Source organism: Carlito syrichta, unplaced genomic scaffold (genome assembly GCF_000164805.1).
Source record: "Carlito syrichta isolate Samal-C Ts95f unplaced genomic scaffold, Tarsius_syrichta-2.0.1 Scaffold309739, whole genome shotgun sequence".
Lineage (NCBI taxonomy): Eukaryota > Metazoa > Chordata > Mammalia > Primates > Tarsiidae > Carlito > Carlito syrichta.
The window spans coordinates 369,654-384,208 of record NW_007253835.1 but is presented as its reverse complement, the minus strand read 5'-3'; the positions used below and the strand labels follow the sequence as shown (position 1 = coordinate 384,208).

At 45.1% G+C, this 14,555-nt stretch overlaps 1 protein-coding gene across 1 annotated transcript in view; it reads left to right on the top strand.

Annotated features, from left to right (window-relative positions):
* Positions 1-12,849, top strand: part of WDR59 (WD repeat domain 59) — a 121,918-nt gene extending 109,069 nt beyond the window's left edge. The window contains exons 22-26 of the mRNA XM_008067730.2: positions 253-403; positions 507-579; positions 2,244-2,370; positions 2,561-2,703; positions 11,995-12,849. Coding sequence (XP_008065921.1) covers positions 253-403; positions 507-579; positions 2,244-2,370; positions 2,561-2,703; positions 11,995-12,230 — 730 coding nt within the window. The 3' untranslated portion in view covers positions 12,231-12,849. The remainder of the gene's footprint in view (positions 1-252; positions 404-506; positions 580-2,243; positions 2,371-2,560; positions 2,704-11,994) is intronic.
* Positions 12,850-14,555: the final 1,706 nt, after the last annotated feature.

Below are 14,555 nucleotides of genomic sequence, written 5' to 3'. Positions count from 1 at the left end.
TGGTAGCGCATACCTGTAGTTCCAGCTACTTGGAAGGCTGAGGCGGAAGGATCGCCGGAGCCCAGCAGGTCGAGGCTGCAGTGGCCGGCCGCGGCCACTGCACTCTAGTCTGGGTGACAGAGTGAGACTTCAACTCAAAAAAGAAAAAAAAGAATCTTCCCCCTATGGCAATAACCTGCCATGATTGTGATCGCTGCCCTTTCTTGGTCCCTTCTCTTGACTTGTTTTCTTTCCTCTCCTCTTTTTCTTCAGGTTGGCTCATTATTGCCGGCTCCGGGATGTTCAGACACTGGCTATGCTCTGTAGCGTGTTCGAAGCCCAGTCTCGGCCTCAGGGAATACCAAACCCCTTTGGGCCTTTTCCTAACCGTTCTTCTAATCTTGTGGTATCCCATAGTCGATATGTAAGTTTGTAGTTTTCTGGTTTTTTCCTATTTTTTCTCAACATAAACTGTCATGTGGAACAGTGCTCTGATGCCAGTCCTGTCTTTCTCCTCCCATCTGTAGCCTAGCTTTACTTCCTCTGGTTCCTGCTCCAGTATGTCAGACCCAGGGCTCAACACTGGTGGCTGGAACATAGGTTAGTATGGAAATGACTTAGCTACGCTGGATTTTTGGTACTCCAATAGCTGTGTACAAGTCGTTAATATGAAAATAATCTTCCTCCCTTCCTCCCTTCCTCCCTCCTTTCCTGGAAGCTTTATTTAGGCAAGAGAGAGTACACTCTGAAAGAGGGTAGAGTGGGCTGACCTGGCTGGGAACAACCTATGTAATCTTTAGTTGATACATACTCCCCATATTTTTTTTCTTGTTTCTCATTTCTCTTTACATTTAGTGTGATAGGGAGACTGTTGCCAGGAGGTCTGGCCTTGCATGTTGAACAGGCCAGTTTCTGGTGGGTGTCTGTGCCTTGCTTGGTTGCTTTTCATCTCATTACTTGAGAAACTGACAATGGGACTTCCCACTCCAGTCCTCGTCTTTTCTCTTTCGCCTGCCCCTTCCATGGTCACACCTGCTACTTCCCATCATCTGCCTCTTTCTATGACCATTTTCAACACAGAGAAATAAAACTGGGCCTGACTCCAGCTGGTTATAAAGGTCTGTTTTGATGAGTTAGGTGTATTTGTGTTTCCAGGATTTAAAAAAAATTTTTCCAAAAATGATCTTAACTTTAAAAGTAGTAATGCCCACCAAAGAAAAGCAAACACAAAGTATTATAAAAGAAAATAGTAGACCTCCCACCTAGGAATAGCATCCATTAGCATTCTAGAACATTTTCTTCTAATCTTTGTGTGTATATGTTGGGTGGCAGTGAGTGTAGTCATTCTGTATGCGCAATTTTTGTGTTCTATTTTTTAAAGTTTTATCATGAGCTTTTTCTTATGCCATTTAAAATGACTTTGCAAGCCGGGCACAATGGCTCACCCTGTAATACCAGCACTTTGGGAGGTGGAGGCAAGAGGATTGCCTGAATCCAGGGGTTCAAAACCAACCTGGGCAACATGGCGAGGCCTCATCTCTACAATAAATCAAAAAATTAGCTGTACGTGGTGGCGGGCATCTGTAGTTCCAGCTACTTGGAAGGCTGAAGTGGAAGGATCACCTGAACCCAGCAGGTCAAGGCTGAGGTGGCCGTGAGTGTACCACTGCCCTCCAGCCTGGGTGAGACTTCAACTCAAAACTTAAAAATAAAAGGAAAATAAAAATAAAATGCCTTTACAAATAATGATTGCATGACATTTTACTCTGTCACTGCGCCATGACTTGACTTGCTTTAGCATAATGCGGGTACTTAATTACCAAGTTCCTTTAATGATAAATGCCTAGGGAAAAAAGGTGAGGGTAAGAAAGAGCTCCCCTTCATTCTGTTTTTCAGAATCTTCAGCTTAGCTTACTTTTCTTTTTCTTTTCTTTTTACTTTTTGAGTTGGAGTCTTACTCTGTCACCCAGGCTGGAGTGCAGTGGCACACTCGCGGCCACTGCAGCTCAGCCTGCTGGGCTCAGGTGATCCTTCCACCTCAGCCTTCCAAGTAGCTGGAAGTACAGGCACGCTCCACCACGCCTGGTTAATTTTTTGATTTATTGTAGAGATGAGGTCTCACCAAGTTGCCCAGGCTGGTCACAAACCTTAGCTTACTTTTCTTCCATGGAATCAGCTGGACACATCTTGTGTCATGAGAGCTTTCAAATATTTTCCAGGCCCTCTCTGATTTCCATCTTTCCTTCCCATTTCATTTTCTTCAGCAGGCAGAGAGACAGAACATCTCTCTTCCCCTTGGGGAGAGTCTTCACCAGAAGAGCTCCGCTTTGGGAGTCTGACCTACAGTGACCCTCGTGAGCGAGAACGGGACCAGCATGATAAAAATAAAAGGTAACGACCTTCCCAGGCAGGGCTGAGATCCCAGGACCCTAGACTCTCAAAAATCATGACTCTTAAAAAAAAAAACAAAAAAAAAAAACATGACTCTTGCTTTAAGAGGAGTATGTTAGTGCCCCTTGTGTTGAGCTTTTTTTTTTTTCCCTTAAAGGAACTGACAGGAAATCTTTTGAATTTTATCCAGGCTTCTAGACCCTGCTAATACACAGCAATTTGACGACTTTAAGAAATGCTATGGGGAAATCCTCTACCGTTGGGGTCTGAGAGAGAAACGAGCTGAAGTACTAAAGTTTGTCTCCTGTCCCCCTGATCCTCACAAAGGCATTGGTGAATATGAATTTCTTTCTTTTCCTGTCACAATCTGAAAGGTCCTGTCATTTAATTTGTCCACAGCATTAGGCTTGGAATGCAGTTTTAGCTTCTCATTTATAAGCAGAAATGTCTGAGGCATTTTGAGTCTGTCCCAAGCTTCTTGAATATTTATCTCTCATGGAGCTTACAGCTGAGTGGGGGAGCAAAATTAAATCATTATTTATTGCGATAAATACAATTTATGAGCAAACAGAAATGATGTTGGGGCAAGGAGAACAGGGGGAGAATCTTAGAAGACGTGTCAGGTGTGTTGGAAAGGCCTCTCTGATGAGTTGAGCTCTGAAGGATGAGAAAGAGCTGTCCATGCAGAGCACCCCATGTCGAGTGGCAGCCCACGGGAAAGTGACTGTCATAAGCGCGGCATGGCAAGAGTACAGTGCGTGAGAAGAGTGGGATCATGTTAGAGCGTAGGGCAATCAGGGCATGTCAGGCAGAGACTTGGGAGTGGCGGAAAAGAATGTGGATGGTATTTTGAGTCCCCTGGTAAGCTTCAAAGGGCATTGACAAGTAATGCTCTGGGCTTCATTTTAAGAGGGTCACTGTGGCTGTCATAGGAGGAGAGGATGGAGGAGGGCAGAGCAGGAGTGGGAAGCCCTTTTGGGGATGTTACAGCAGTCAGAGGTTGGCCTGGCCTGAGGGTGGTGTTACTGTGATGGAGAGAGATAGATGGATAACAATATGTGTTAGTGCTAGACTCAATGTGACTTGCTGATAATGTGGATGTGGGACTAGGAAGAGAGATAACCTCTGGCGATTCCTAGATTTCCAGCTTGAGCAGCTGGGATGATGGCAGTGCCAGTGTCTAAGATGGAAAAACTGGAAGATCATTGTGAGGTAGGCCTGGTGTAGTGGCTCATGCTTGTAATCCCAGCACTTTGAGGCCAAGGAGGGAGGATTGCTTGAGCCTGGAGTTCGGGACCAGCCTAGGCAACATAGCAAGACCTCATCGCTACAAAAATAAAAAATAAGTCAGGCATGGTAGCATGTGCCCATAGTTCCAGCTACACTGGAGGCTGATGTAGAAGTATTACCTGAGACCCAGGAGATTGAGGCTATGATGAACTGTGAGATGTGGGTGAGATAACGAATTGGAGAAGTCACATGGGCAGTCGGATGTGAGCTGGGTGCTCAGAGAAGAGATTGGGCTAGAAGTGGGAATTTGGGGATCTCTGGCGTGTATATGGCATTCCAGCTCTGGAAATGCATGTATTAACCTCAGACCTGGGGGTGGAAAGGAAGCAGGTAGGGAGAGGCCTCCCACCCTGGGCCTTGAGAGAAACCAGTACTCAAAACTTGGTTCCTAAAGGAAGAACCAGAAATAGAGACTTAGAATGAGACACCAGGCCAGGCACAATGGCGCATACCTGTAATCCCAGCACTTTGGGAGGTTGAGGCAGAAGGATCGCTTGAGGCCAGGAGTTTGAGACCAGCCTGGGCAGCATAGTGAGACCCTGTCTCTACAAAAAATTTGTAAAAACATTAACCAGTCCTAGCTACTCAGGAGGCTGAGGCAGGAGGATCCCTTGAGCCCTGGCATTTGAGGCTGCAGTGAGCTGTGATCATGCCATTGCACTCAAGCTTGGGCAACAGTGTCTTTAAATACATACATATATACATACATACATAAGTGAAAATTAAAGATGGAGACAACAATGTGTTTTGAGGAAAAGCAAGATGGTGATGTGAAACAATCTAAGCAGAGAGAGATTTTTACAGGTTGAAATGAAAGCCCACCAAAGACAGTGGACTGAGCACACCTTGATTTCTCTCTCCTCCAGACCCCACCAAAAGCGTGTACACAGAGGCTTTCTGAAAAGGCCTAACTGCACAAGAAGTAATGTTGACAATACAGTTTGGGGTCTGGGAAACACATGGGTTAGTGGTAGCTAATTTCACAGGGCCTGATAAAGCCGAACCCTGCCTGGCAGTCAGAAACACAGCAAAGCACATGCAGGACTCCTCCATGGCTCGAGTGCCTCTGGACATGGCTTGAAGGCAAGATTAAAAACATGAGGGTTATTTGCCCCAGATTCCCACTTCTAGTCTGCAGAGCAGGTTATCATCCCTCCTCTACCCCATTAGAATGCTAGAAGTTTATTCTTCAGAGAAGGTAAACACATTTTCAGATGGAAAGGGCCCACCAGGCCCCTAGCATTATAAATGAAGAAATACTAGGGGTACAGAAAAGACCCTAGAAGCATCCAGAGAGAGAAACAGGGCATATACAAAGGATTAGGAATACTACCAGACGCAGTAGCTCATGCCTATAACCCCAGCACATTGTGAGGTGGAGACGAGAGGATTGCCTGAGCCCAGGGATTTGAGACCAGTCTGGGCAAGTAGGCGAGACCTCGTCTCTATAATAAAAAAAAAAAAAAATTATTCAGGCATGGGGGCACGTGCCTATAGTTTCAGCTGCTTAGAAAGCTAAGGTGGAAGGATTGCTTGCGCTTAGCAAGTTGATGCTGCTGTGGCCGGTGAGCATGTCACTGTACTCCGGCATAGGTGACAGAAGGAGATTCCAACTGGAAAAAAAAAAGGAATATGAGTGGCCTCCCACTTCTCAGAAGCAATACTGAAAACTAGATGGCAAGGCAGCAGTGCCTTCAAATTTTTCAGGACGATTTCTCACTGAGAATTCTGTACCCAAATATCAATCAAGTGTGAAAGCGAACCTTCAGCCTAAGAAGGAGGGATGGATTCAATCCAGAAATAAGGGCATCTGGATGCTGGTGAAGGGAGCTCACAGTGACAGATTGAGAGATGGACCTGTCTAGATTGGAGCTTCAGTAACCTTGTCTCCAAGAAGAGAAATTGAAAAAATATTTAGTGTATTCAGTGTTCCGTGTATTTATAGAAGATTCAGATATTTGAGGGAGAGTTTGGAGATGAATTATTGATAAGTACATAGCAAACTAAGCCAATGGAGGAAAAAAGATAATTGCTAACTCTGGGAAAAACAAAATGTACAAGAAAGGGAAAGTTGTCATAGTACATAGCTTGACTTGAATAATGTTTACCTAGATAAAGAATGTAGAAACGGTATGCGAGCCGGGCTCCGTGGCTCAGCCTGTAATCCCGCGCTTTGGGAGGCCGAGGTGAGTGGGATTGCCTGAGCCCACGGGTTCGAGACCCGCCTGGGCAACTTGGCGAGACCTCATCTCTACAATAAATCAAAAAATTAGCTGGATGTGGTAGCGCGCGCCTGTAGTTCCAGCTACTTAGAAGGCTGAGCGGAAGGATCACCAGAGCCCAGCAGGTCGAGGCTACAGTGGCCGGGAGTGGCCACTGCACTCCAGCTGGGGCAACAGAGTGAGACTCCAACTCAAAAAAAAAAAAAGAAACGGAATGTGGATCCAACCCAAAAGATAATAGAACTATGTGGGGGAGCTAAGGGGTGAGTGGTGGATGTGCAATTGGGGAGATGAGAGTGAAGAGATTTCCCCTACAGAAAGTCAATAAATGATGCTCATATATGAAAATGAAGATGATGAAGATGTCACTTTGCAACCACATTGTTTAGAGAAAAGGAGGTAAAAACAAAAACAGTTAAACCAACTGAAGGATTTCTTCCAGGGAGGAATAGGGGAGGGTGGCAAGGAGTGCTGGGTTTTGTAATAGGATGCATAGAACTATTTGACTCTTTAAGTTGTGTGTGTATATAGATTCTATTTGAAAAAAAGATTTAGATAGTGAATAACAAGGGTTATTTTAATATGGATTATTTTTGTATATATACTTGAAGAAATGCAGACACAAAATGCTATTTGGGCAATATATTTTTTGAACACATCTCTAAATGCATGGAAAGTGTCCCAGGAAAAGATTAATGATGTCTTGGAGCAATTTATCTTTTAAAATTAGTTTTCTGGGAAATGCATGAATCATAGCGATGTGGAACTGATGTATCAACTCATCAATCAGCCAAACCCTTATTGACATGTACTGTTACAAAGCATCATGCTGGATTCTGGAGGATGTACAAAGAAATACAAGGTGTAGCTGAGAGGGGGAGGTCAAGCAGTCCATAATTTAGTCAAAGAGTCTGAAACAAAAATTCATGAAGACTTAAGTGATAGTCAAGAATGAGTCATCTATCCTAATACCAGTAAAAACAGAATCCCAGAACTTAAAAATCGGGGCAGGAAGATTGTAGAGGAACTCGTAGACAGAAACATTCAAAGAATTGTTTTCATTTGCAAAGTTTTACAAAGTAGTTCACACTTTGGAGGAATTGGCCTGCCCCGATATAGGACACAGCAGGTATTGAAAGAAAAATATCACAAGGCTACCAAGGCCACAGGTCAGCTCCTCTCAGTGGGAAAACATTAGTTTCCCTGCATGCTCATCTTGTCTGCAAGGATCAACCCATATCCACAGACAAACCAGCATAGCAAATTCGAGGGGTAAAGTTGCTTTCATATAGGGGTTAGATAGTTACAGACAGGGTTCAAGGTTTCATTTGTGGGGATAATGCTAGACAATATTCTTTTAAAAAAAAAAGTCTCAGGATATATAACGATTTTTGCTTTTTTGAGTTTTTCCCTGATTGTGGTATGTGATGTGCTTAGTCTTCCCAAATCCCAAATTTTATTGCCAGCATTACTTCTCCTTGTATGGTCAGGATTTTTTTTTTTTTCTTTTTTAAGAATAGACAGGGGCCGGGCTCGGTGGCTCAGCCTGTAATCCTGCGCCTTTGGGAGACTGAGGTGAGTGGATTGCCTGAGCCCACGGGTTCGAGACCCGCCTGGGCAGCGAGACCTCATCTCTACAATAAATTAAAAAATCAGCTGGGCGTGGTAGCGCATGCCTGTAATTCTGGCTACTTGGAAGGCTGAGGCGGAAGGATCGCCGGAGTCCAGCAGGTCGAGGCTGCGGTGGCCGGGAGCGGCCACTGCACTCCAGTCTGGGCGACAGAGTGAGACTCCAACTCAAAAAAAAAAGAATAGACAGGGTATTGCTGTGCTGCCCAGACTGGAGTATGCAGTGGCGCCATCATAACTTACTATAACCTTGACCTCCTGAGCTCAAGGGATCCTCCCTACTCAGCCTCCAAGAGTGCTAGGATTATGGGCATAAGCCACCACACCCAGCCTAAGCTTTTTTAGAAAAGCTCTGTATAGACCCTTTGGTGGTGGCTAGGAGAGAGAGAGGTATCTTCCCTCAAAGACCCAGAAGAAACCTAGAACTGTCTGTTACATGCAGACATCGTTAGCAGATTGTCGAAACATTCCAAAGATAGTTGGATATATGACACCTTGACAACTCTGTTATTTTGAACACGCTCCACATCCCTTTGTACCCTCCAAAGTGGTGACTTGATGATGTCTATGTATCCTTCTCCATCTGTTAAATACCATTGAGCCATTCCATTATGTATACCAATAAGAAGCAAGGGAGAATGTCTTGGTGTTTTTGTATTTTCTTTCTTTTTTGTTTTTTTTTTTGAGTTGGAGTCTCACTCTGTTGCCCAGGCTGGAGTGCAGTGGCACACTCATGACCACCCCAGCATTGACCTGCTGGGCTCAGGCGATCCTTACACCTCGGCCTTCCAAGTAACTGGAATTATAAATGCGTGCTACCACATCCGTCTTGCTTATTTATGTCTGTATATCTGTATGTATATATGTCAGAATTTCATTGTTACCCAGGCTGGAGTGCAGTGGCATGTTCATGACCACCACAGCCTCGACCTGCTGGACTCAGACGATCCTTCTGCCTCAATCTTCCAAGTAGCTGAAACTACAAGTATGAGCTACTACACCTGGCTAATTTTTAAAATTTATTGTAGAGATGAGGTCTTATCAAGTTGTTCAGGCTGGTTTCCACCCTGTGGGCTCAGGCAATCCTCTCGTCTCCGCCTCCCAAAAGTACTTGGATTATAGGTGTGAGTCACCATGCCTGGCTATTTTTTGATTTATTGTAGAAATGAGGTCTCACCAAGTTGCCTAGGCTGGTCTCGAGCCCCTGGGCTCAGGCAGTCCTTTTGCCTCTGCCTCCCAAAGTGCTGGGATTACAGGCGTGAGTCACCATGCCTGGCTATTTTTTGGTTTATTGTATAAATGAGGTCTCACCAAGTTGCCCAGGCTGGTCTCCAGCCTCTGGGCTTGGACAATCCTTTTGCCTCTGCCTCCCAAAGTACTGGGATTACGGGCATGAGCCATTGTGCCCAGCTTTCTTTTTTTTTTTAAGTCAGGGTCTCACTCTGTCCCCCAGGCTGGAGTACAGTGGCACAAGCACAGCTCATTGCAACCTCAACCTCCTGGGCTCAAGGTATCCTCCCATCTCAGCCTCCTGAGTAGCTGGGACTATAGGAACATTCCACGATGCCTGGCTGATTTTTAATTTTTTTTGTAAAAATGAGGTCTCACTACATTGCCCAGGCTGATCTCAAACTCCTGGGCTCAAGCAGTCCTCCTGTCTCAGCTTCCCAAAGTGCTAGGATTATATATATGAGCCACCACACCCAACTGTTTTTGCATTTTCTGTCTTTGTGAATTTAAATCTACTTAGAAATTGTCCAGATGTCCCAAAGATTATTCACTAATTAACTAAATAAAATATTAGCTCAAGGTTTTAAAGTGAATAAGGACTTTGGAAATTAGGTTTAAGCTGATTCACTATAGAGAAAAACACAATTATTAATGATATTTTGAGTTTTTCAGAGAGACGACATTTTAATAATTTTACCCAGATAGATATGAAGAATAATTAAGTTTACAGTTATCTCAAGTGCCAAAGAACAAACTCTTTAAAAATTACAATTCAATTTAGTTAAACAGTATTTACATTTTCATAATTTTAAATGTTGAAAGGAAGTACTGTCTTATCAGACCAATAAAACCAGTAATGAAAATTTAAGAAGTTTAAACTAATTAGGCTTTTCATGAGAATATAACCAAAATCTTGTATAATATAAAAAATTATGCTTACAGGGAGAAGACATTGCTGTTTTTAAGCCAAAATTATCTAGTCAGTCTGATTTGTCTTAGGGCTTACCTTAACTAGGACTGTCATAGAATTTGTCCTTAGTTACCATGTATTAAATAGATTTTTATTGGTATATTTTTTGTTTGTTTGATTTTTGAGTTAGAGTCTCACTCTGTCGCCCAGGCAGGAGTGCAGTGGCACGCTCATAACCACCACAACCTCGACCTGCGAGGCTTAGCCAATTCTGCCTCAGCCTTCCAAGTCGCTGGAACTACAGGTGTGCGCCACCATGCCCGGCTAATTTTTTGATTTATTGTAGAGACAAGGTCTTGCCAAGATGCCCACGCTGGTCTCAAACCCATTGGCTTAGAATTTTTTTTTTAGATTGGAAAATATAGTTTATTTAGAAAATAAATTAGGGGAGAGAGAGAGAGAGAGAGAGTCCAAGGTAGGGGAGGGGACCAAAGCTTAAGAAAACATGACCCATGTGGCTGGGCCAGGGCTTAATAAAAGCATGGCCTATTGGCATATTTTTATGGCCACCAATTGTCGTACAGCAGAGGAGCCAGTTCTGATGGAAGAAAGGACCCTTCTTCCGTAAGAGGGAAGGAAAGGCAGAGCAAACCAGGGGGACTTGATATGGTGGTGTAAGGATGCAGGGATCCCCATTCAAAACTTCTGTTTTCTCAGGTAAGTGACAGAAGAGGCCATCAAATGGGCAAGAGGGGAACAGAGGCATGAGTTTGCAGAGCATGGCAGGGGTCTGAAGTAGCCACTTAGGGAACTGTAGAGACTCAGTCTCTGCCCAGAGCTGGGTGTCCATGTGCGATTGTGGGTTTTTTGTTTTTTGGGTTTTTTTTGTTTTTTTTTTTTTTTTGAGTCGGGGTCTCACTCCATCACTCAGACTGGAGTGCAGTGGCCACTCCCGGTCACCGCAGCCTCGACCTGCTGGGCTCCGGCGATCCTTCCACCTCAGCCTTTCAAGGAGCGGAACTACAGGTGCACGCTACCATGCCCAGCTAATTTTTTGATTTATTGTAGAGATGAGGTCTCGCCAAGTTGCCCAGGTGGGTCTCGAACCCATGGGCTCAGGCAGTCCACTCACCTCAGCCTCCCAAAGCGTGGGATTACAGGCTGAGCCACCAAACCCGGCTCGATTGTGGGTATGAAGTGAGAATGTTTCTTGACCGTCTGCCTCTCTCCAGTATTACTCATCTTCTTGGGGGCAGACACGAAGTGGTCAGTTGATACAGTTCTTCCAGGGTTGAGGTTTTGCCAAGTGGTACAGGAGAAGAGCAAGGGAGTTGAAGACATTTGCAAAAAACATGATTATAAAGTTGGTCCATGTAACTCAGGCTGGGAAAAAGGACAAATTGCAGCCAGAAAAGGGCAAATGGACCAGAGGAGTAGAAGCAGTGGGTTAGAGGTGAGGGCTAAGACCTGAACAGCCAGGTGTGCACAGGGTTAGTGGTGTGGAGTTTGGACACCAAGGATCATGGCTAAGAACTGGGGCAGAGGGAAGATTGAGGGCCAAGAACAGAAGTCTTCAGTGAATGGGAGTGGATCTCCAGAATGTCAGTGGAGGACAGCAAAGAAAGAGGGGAAAGCCTGGCGAAGCCAGAAGGCATAGCCTCAAGAGGATAGGTAACGGTCTGGAGGCAGTAATGGGGCACAGTCCCTACCCCTCCTGACCCTGTGGACTTAGCATTTAAGGAAGAATCACCCTTTCATCCAGAGGCCAGCAGAGTAAGCCGAGATTTGGTTAGGGGACCGTTTCTAGCAGAGTAGATTGAGCTTGTTACAAGATTTGTACTCAGGGTGGCCCAGTGGGACTAGTGCTCACAGGGCGGTGGAGAGGGGCTGTGGTGTCCTGATATGGGCCCTCTGATGCCGCTTGGCCAGTTGGTAGGTGGGCAGTACAGAGGGCTAGTCATTCAGTTGTTTCAACTGCTGCCTGGTAAATGCCTCGTGTGTGCCAAGTCCCTACCAGCTGAGGGGCAGGAAGAGGCGTTGGACCCAGCCATCCCCTGCTGTGGGGCATGGAGTTTCCACATGGGGCCCCTGAGAGCCAGGCACCTGCTGTGCCCCCTGCCCTCTCCCACCACTGCAGTGACAGCGACTGCCCTTTATAAAGCGTATCCAGATGGCAGAAGAAATTCTGCTTTTTAAAAAAAAAGAAAATGAAAACTACTGGTCTAGCAGATTCCCATAAAATCCTAAGAGGAAAACATCTTTCTTGCCTGACGATGCCCAGTTTTCTTTTTCCGAACTGAACTCACGCTGCTTCTTGTCTTGCCTGTCTTCTCCCATTTCCAGAGTTTGGTGTGTACTGCAGCCACTGCCGGAGTGAGGTTCGTGGCACACAGTGTGCCATCTGCAAAGGCTTCACATTCCAGTGTGCCATCTGCCACGTGGCCGTACGTGGGTCGTCCAATTTCTGCCTGACCTGTGGGCATGGTGGCCACACCAGCCACATGATGGAGTGGTTTCGGACCCAGGAGGTGTGTCCCACCGGGTGCGGGTGCCACTGCCTGCTCGAAAGCACTTTCTGACCTTACAGATTGTGGGAGCTGTTGGAAATCCAGGGGATCCTGTAAATGCTGGTGTCAAGCTCCCTGCTGAGAAAGGTGCCAGAACCTGGTTTATCCCCAGCGACACGGAAGCATGTTCCCCTCATAGACTGCAGTGTCAGCTCTTCGCAGACCCTTGCCTTGTCTTCTGTTTGTCTGTCTGGTGTGGACATCGCTGTAGGAAGATGAGGGCGGATGCAGAGCTGTGCTCTGTGTGTTGTCTGTGTCATCTGAGCTCCCCAGGTGGGAGTTTTCATGGAGAAAGCACCTGCCTCCAGAGCCAGGATTAACCTTCAGAGGGTTAGCCTTAAACCACCAAACAGCGTTCTTCTGATGTCAATGCAGAGACCAAAGTCAGATGAAAAGTCTCCTGAGCCAAAGGACAGTGGATATTAATTTAATTGACAAGTGGGCCTATGACATTGTGGCTTTAGAAGTGAGTACGTTTACTAAGGATAGACAGTGGCCTTCTAAAATATGACACTTAAATTGTAAATAGGCAGTGTACTTAAAGATTCTTGAGATGTATTTTTTTGTTTATTTCTCGTCCAGCTGCTATTCCTTGGCTAATAAATTCTAATAATTGTTTGGGGAAAAAAAAGGAGAAAGTCGAATGTCTTAGTGAACCAGTTCTAACTGAAGCTAGCTATTTTGAACAGGTCCAAAGTCAGTGCTCTGATTTTGAAGAAAATGCTCATTTACTTTTATCATCTGACAGGAGAAAATAGAATTTGGCATTTAAGGTTCCAGCCCCAAGAGTCTTATGAAAGGAAGACAAGCCTCTTGGCAGCATTGATATAAACGTCTTCCTTTGCCTCTGTCCAGATGGGCTGGGTTCCAGGGAGTGCCTCCCACTCTTCCTTCGGGCTCCCCAGCCAGCTTTGCCTGTGTTTATCTGTGTTGCAGGTCATTGCAACTCATATGTCTACCAATTCTTCAGAATGATTTTCTTTCTTAGTTTTTCCTACTTTTACTGTTTACTTTCTTTCGTTTTTAGAGATGGGTTCTTGCGCTGCCACCAAGGCTCGAGGGCAGCTATCCTAGCTCAAGGCAGCCTTGAACTCCTGGGCTCAAACAATCCTCCCACCTCAGCCTCCCAAGTCGCTGGGACTACAGGCACCTAACACCACACCCAGCTAATTCAGAATGACTTTCAACTTTTCGCATTTTGTGTGTGCCAGGGAAGAGAAATACCCTTTTGTAGGGTATTTTCACTTAAATATATATTTTTATTTCTTAGAAATTTACAAGTCCACCGGGCTCGGTGGCTCAGCCTGTAATCCCACGCTTTGGGAGGCTGAGGTGAGTGGATTGCCTGAGCCCGTGCGTTCGAGACCCGCCTGGGCAACTTGGCGAGACCTCATCTCTAGAATAAATCAAAAAATTAGCTGGGCGTGGTAGCACGTGCCTGTAGTTCCAGCTACTTGGAAGGCTGAGGCGGAAGGATCGCCAGAGCCCAGCAGGTCAAGGCTGCAGTGGCCGGGAGCGGCCACTGTACTCCAGTCTGGGTGACGGAGTGAGGTTCCAACTCAAAAAAAAAAAAAATTTACAAGTCCAAATTGATTAACTTAAGGAATATAATATGTTCATTATGAGAGTATCAGAAATCACAGTGTTTCAAAATACAGGTCAGAACCCATTTGTGGATTAGAAATCAATTTAGTGCAGCACTGGCATTTAAAAAAATGGAATAGTATAGAAGAAAAATTATCAGAATATGTTGTACATAGGTAAGGTAGATTTTTGCATAACTTGTTTTTGAGCATCTATGCATACACTTGCACATGTGTATACTCATCATCACAGTGTAAACTTATTTCCTACTGAAGGCTGTGGTCAAAAACCTTTTAAAACACTGTTTTGGTTGATACGTATACCTTGTCCCCTGTGTTACTGGGTACGAAACAAGGAATTAGATCCTGTGCTGTGAGACAGAGGACTAATACTGGGTCCTGATCCAAGGTAAGGTGCCAGCGTTTCAGTGGAACAAGCAGCCAGGTCCAGTGGGAGACTGCCAATGGAGGAGGCCAAGACACAAGGATCTGTTTACACCCTGCATCTTTGTGTTGAGGCTGCTATAATGGTGCTCACAGAATAGGTTGATTATAAAGGATCTGTTGTGTTCCTCAGTGAAATCATACCATTTGCAGAGAACAATCTTGTCCTGTTCCCCACTGCTCAAGCTAGTGTAAAACTCTGTCCCTATCTGTCCCCATCAAGAAGGTATTTTTTCTTGTTTTAGTTTATTGTTGTAGGAACGTTGTCTTCCAACATTTGAAAACCTTAAAAATGGGTATGAAGGAATTT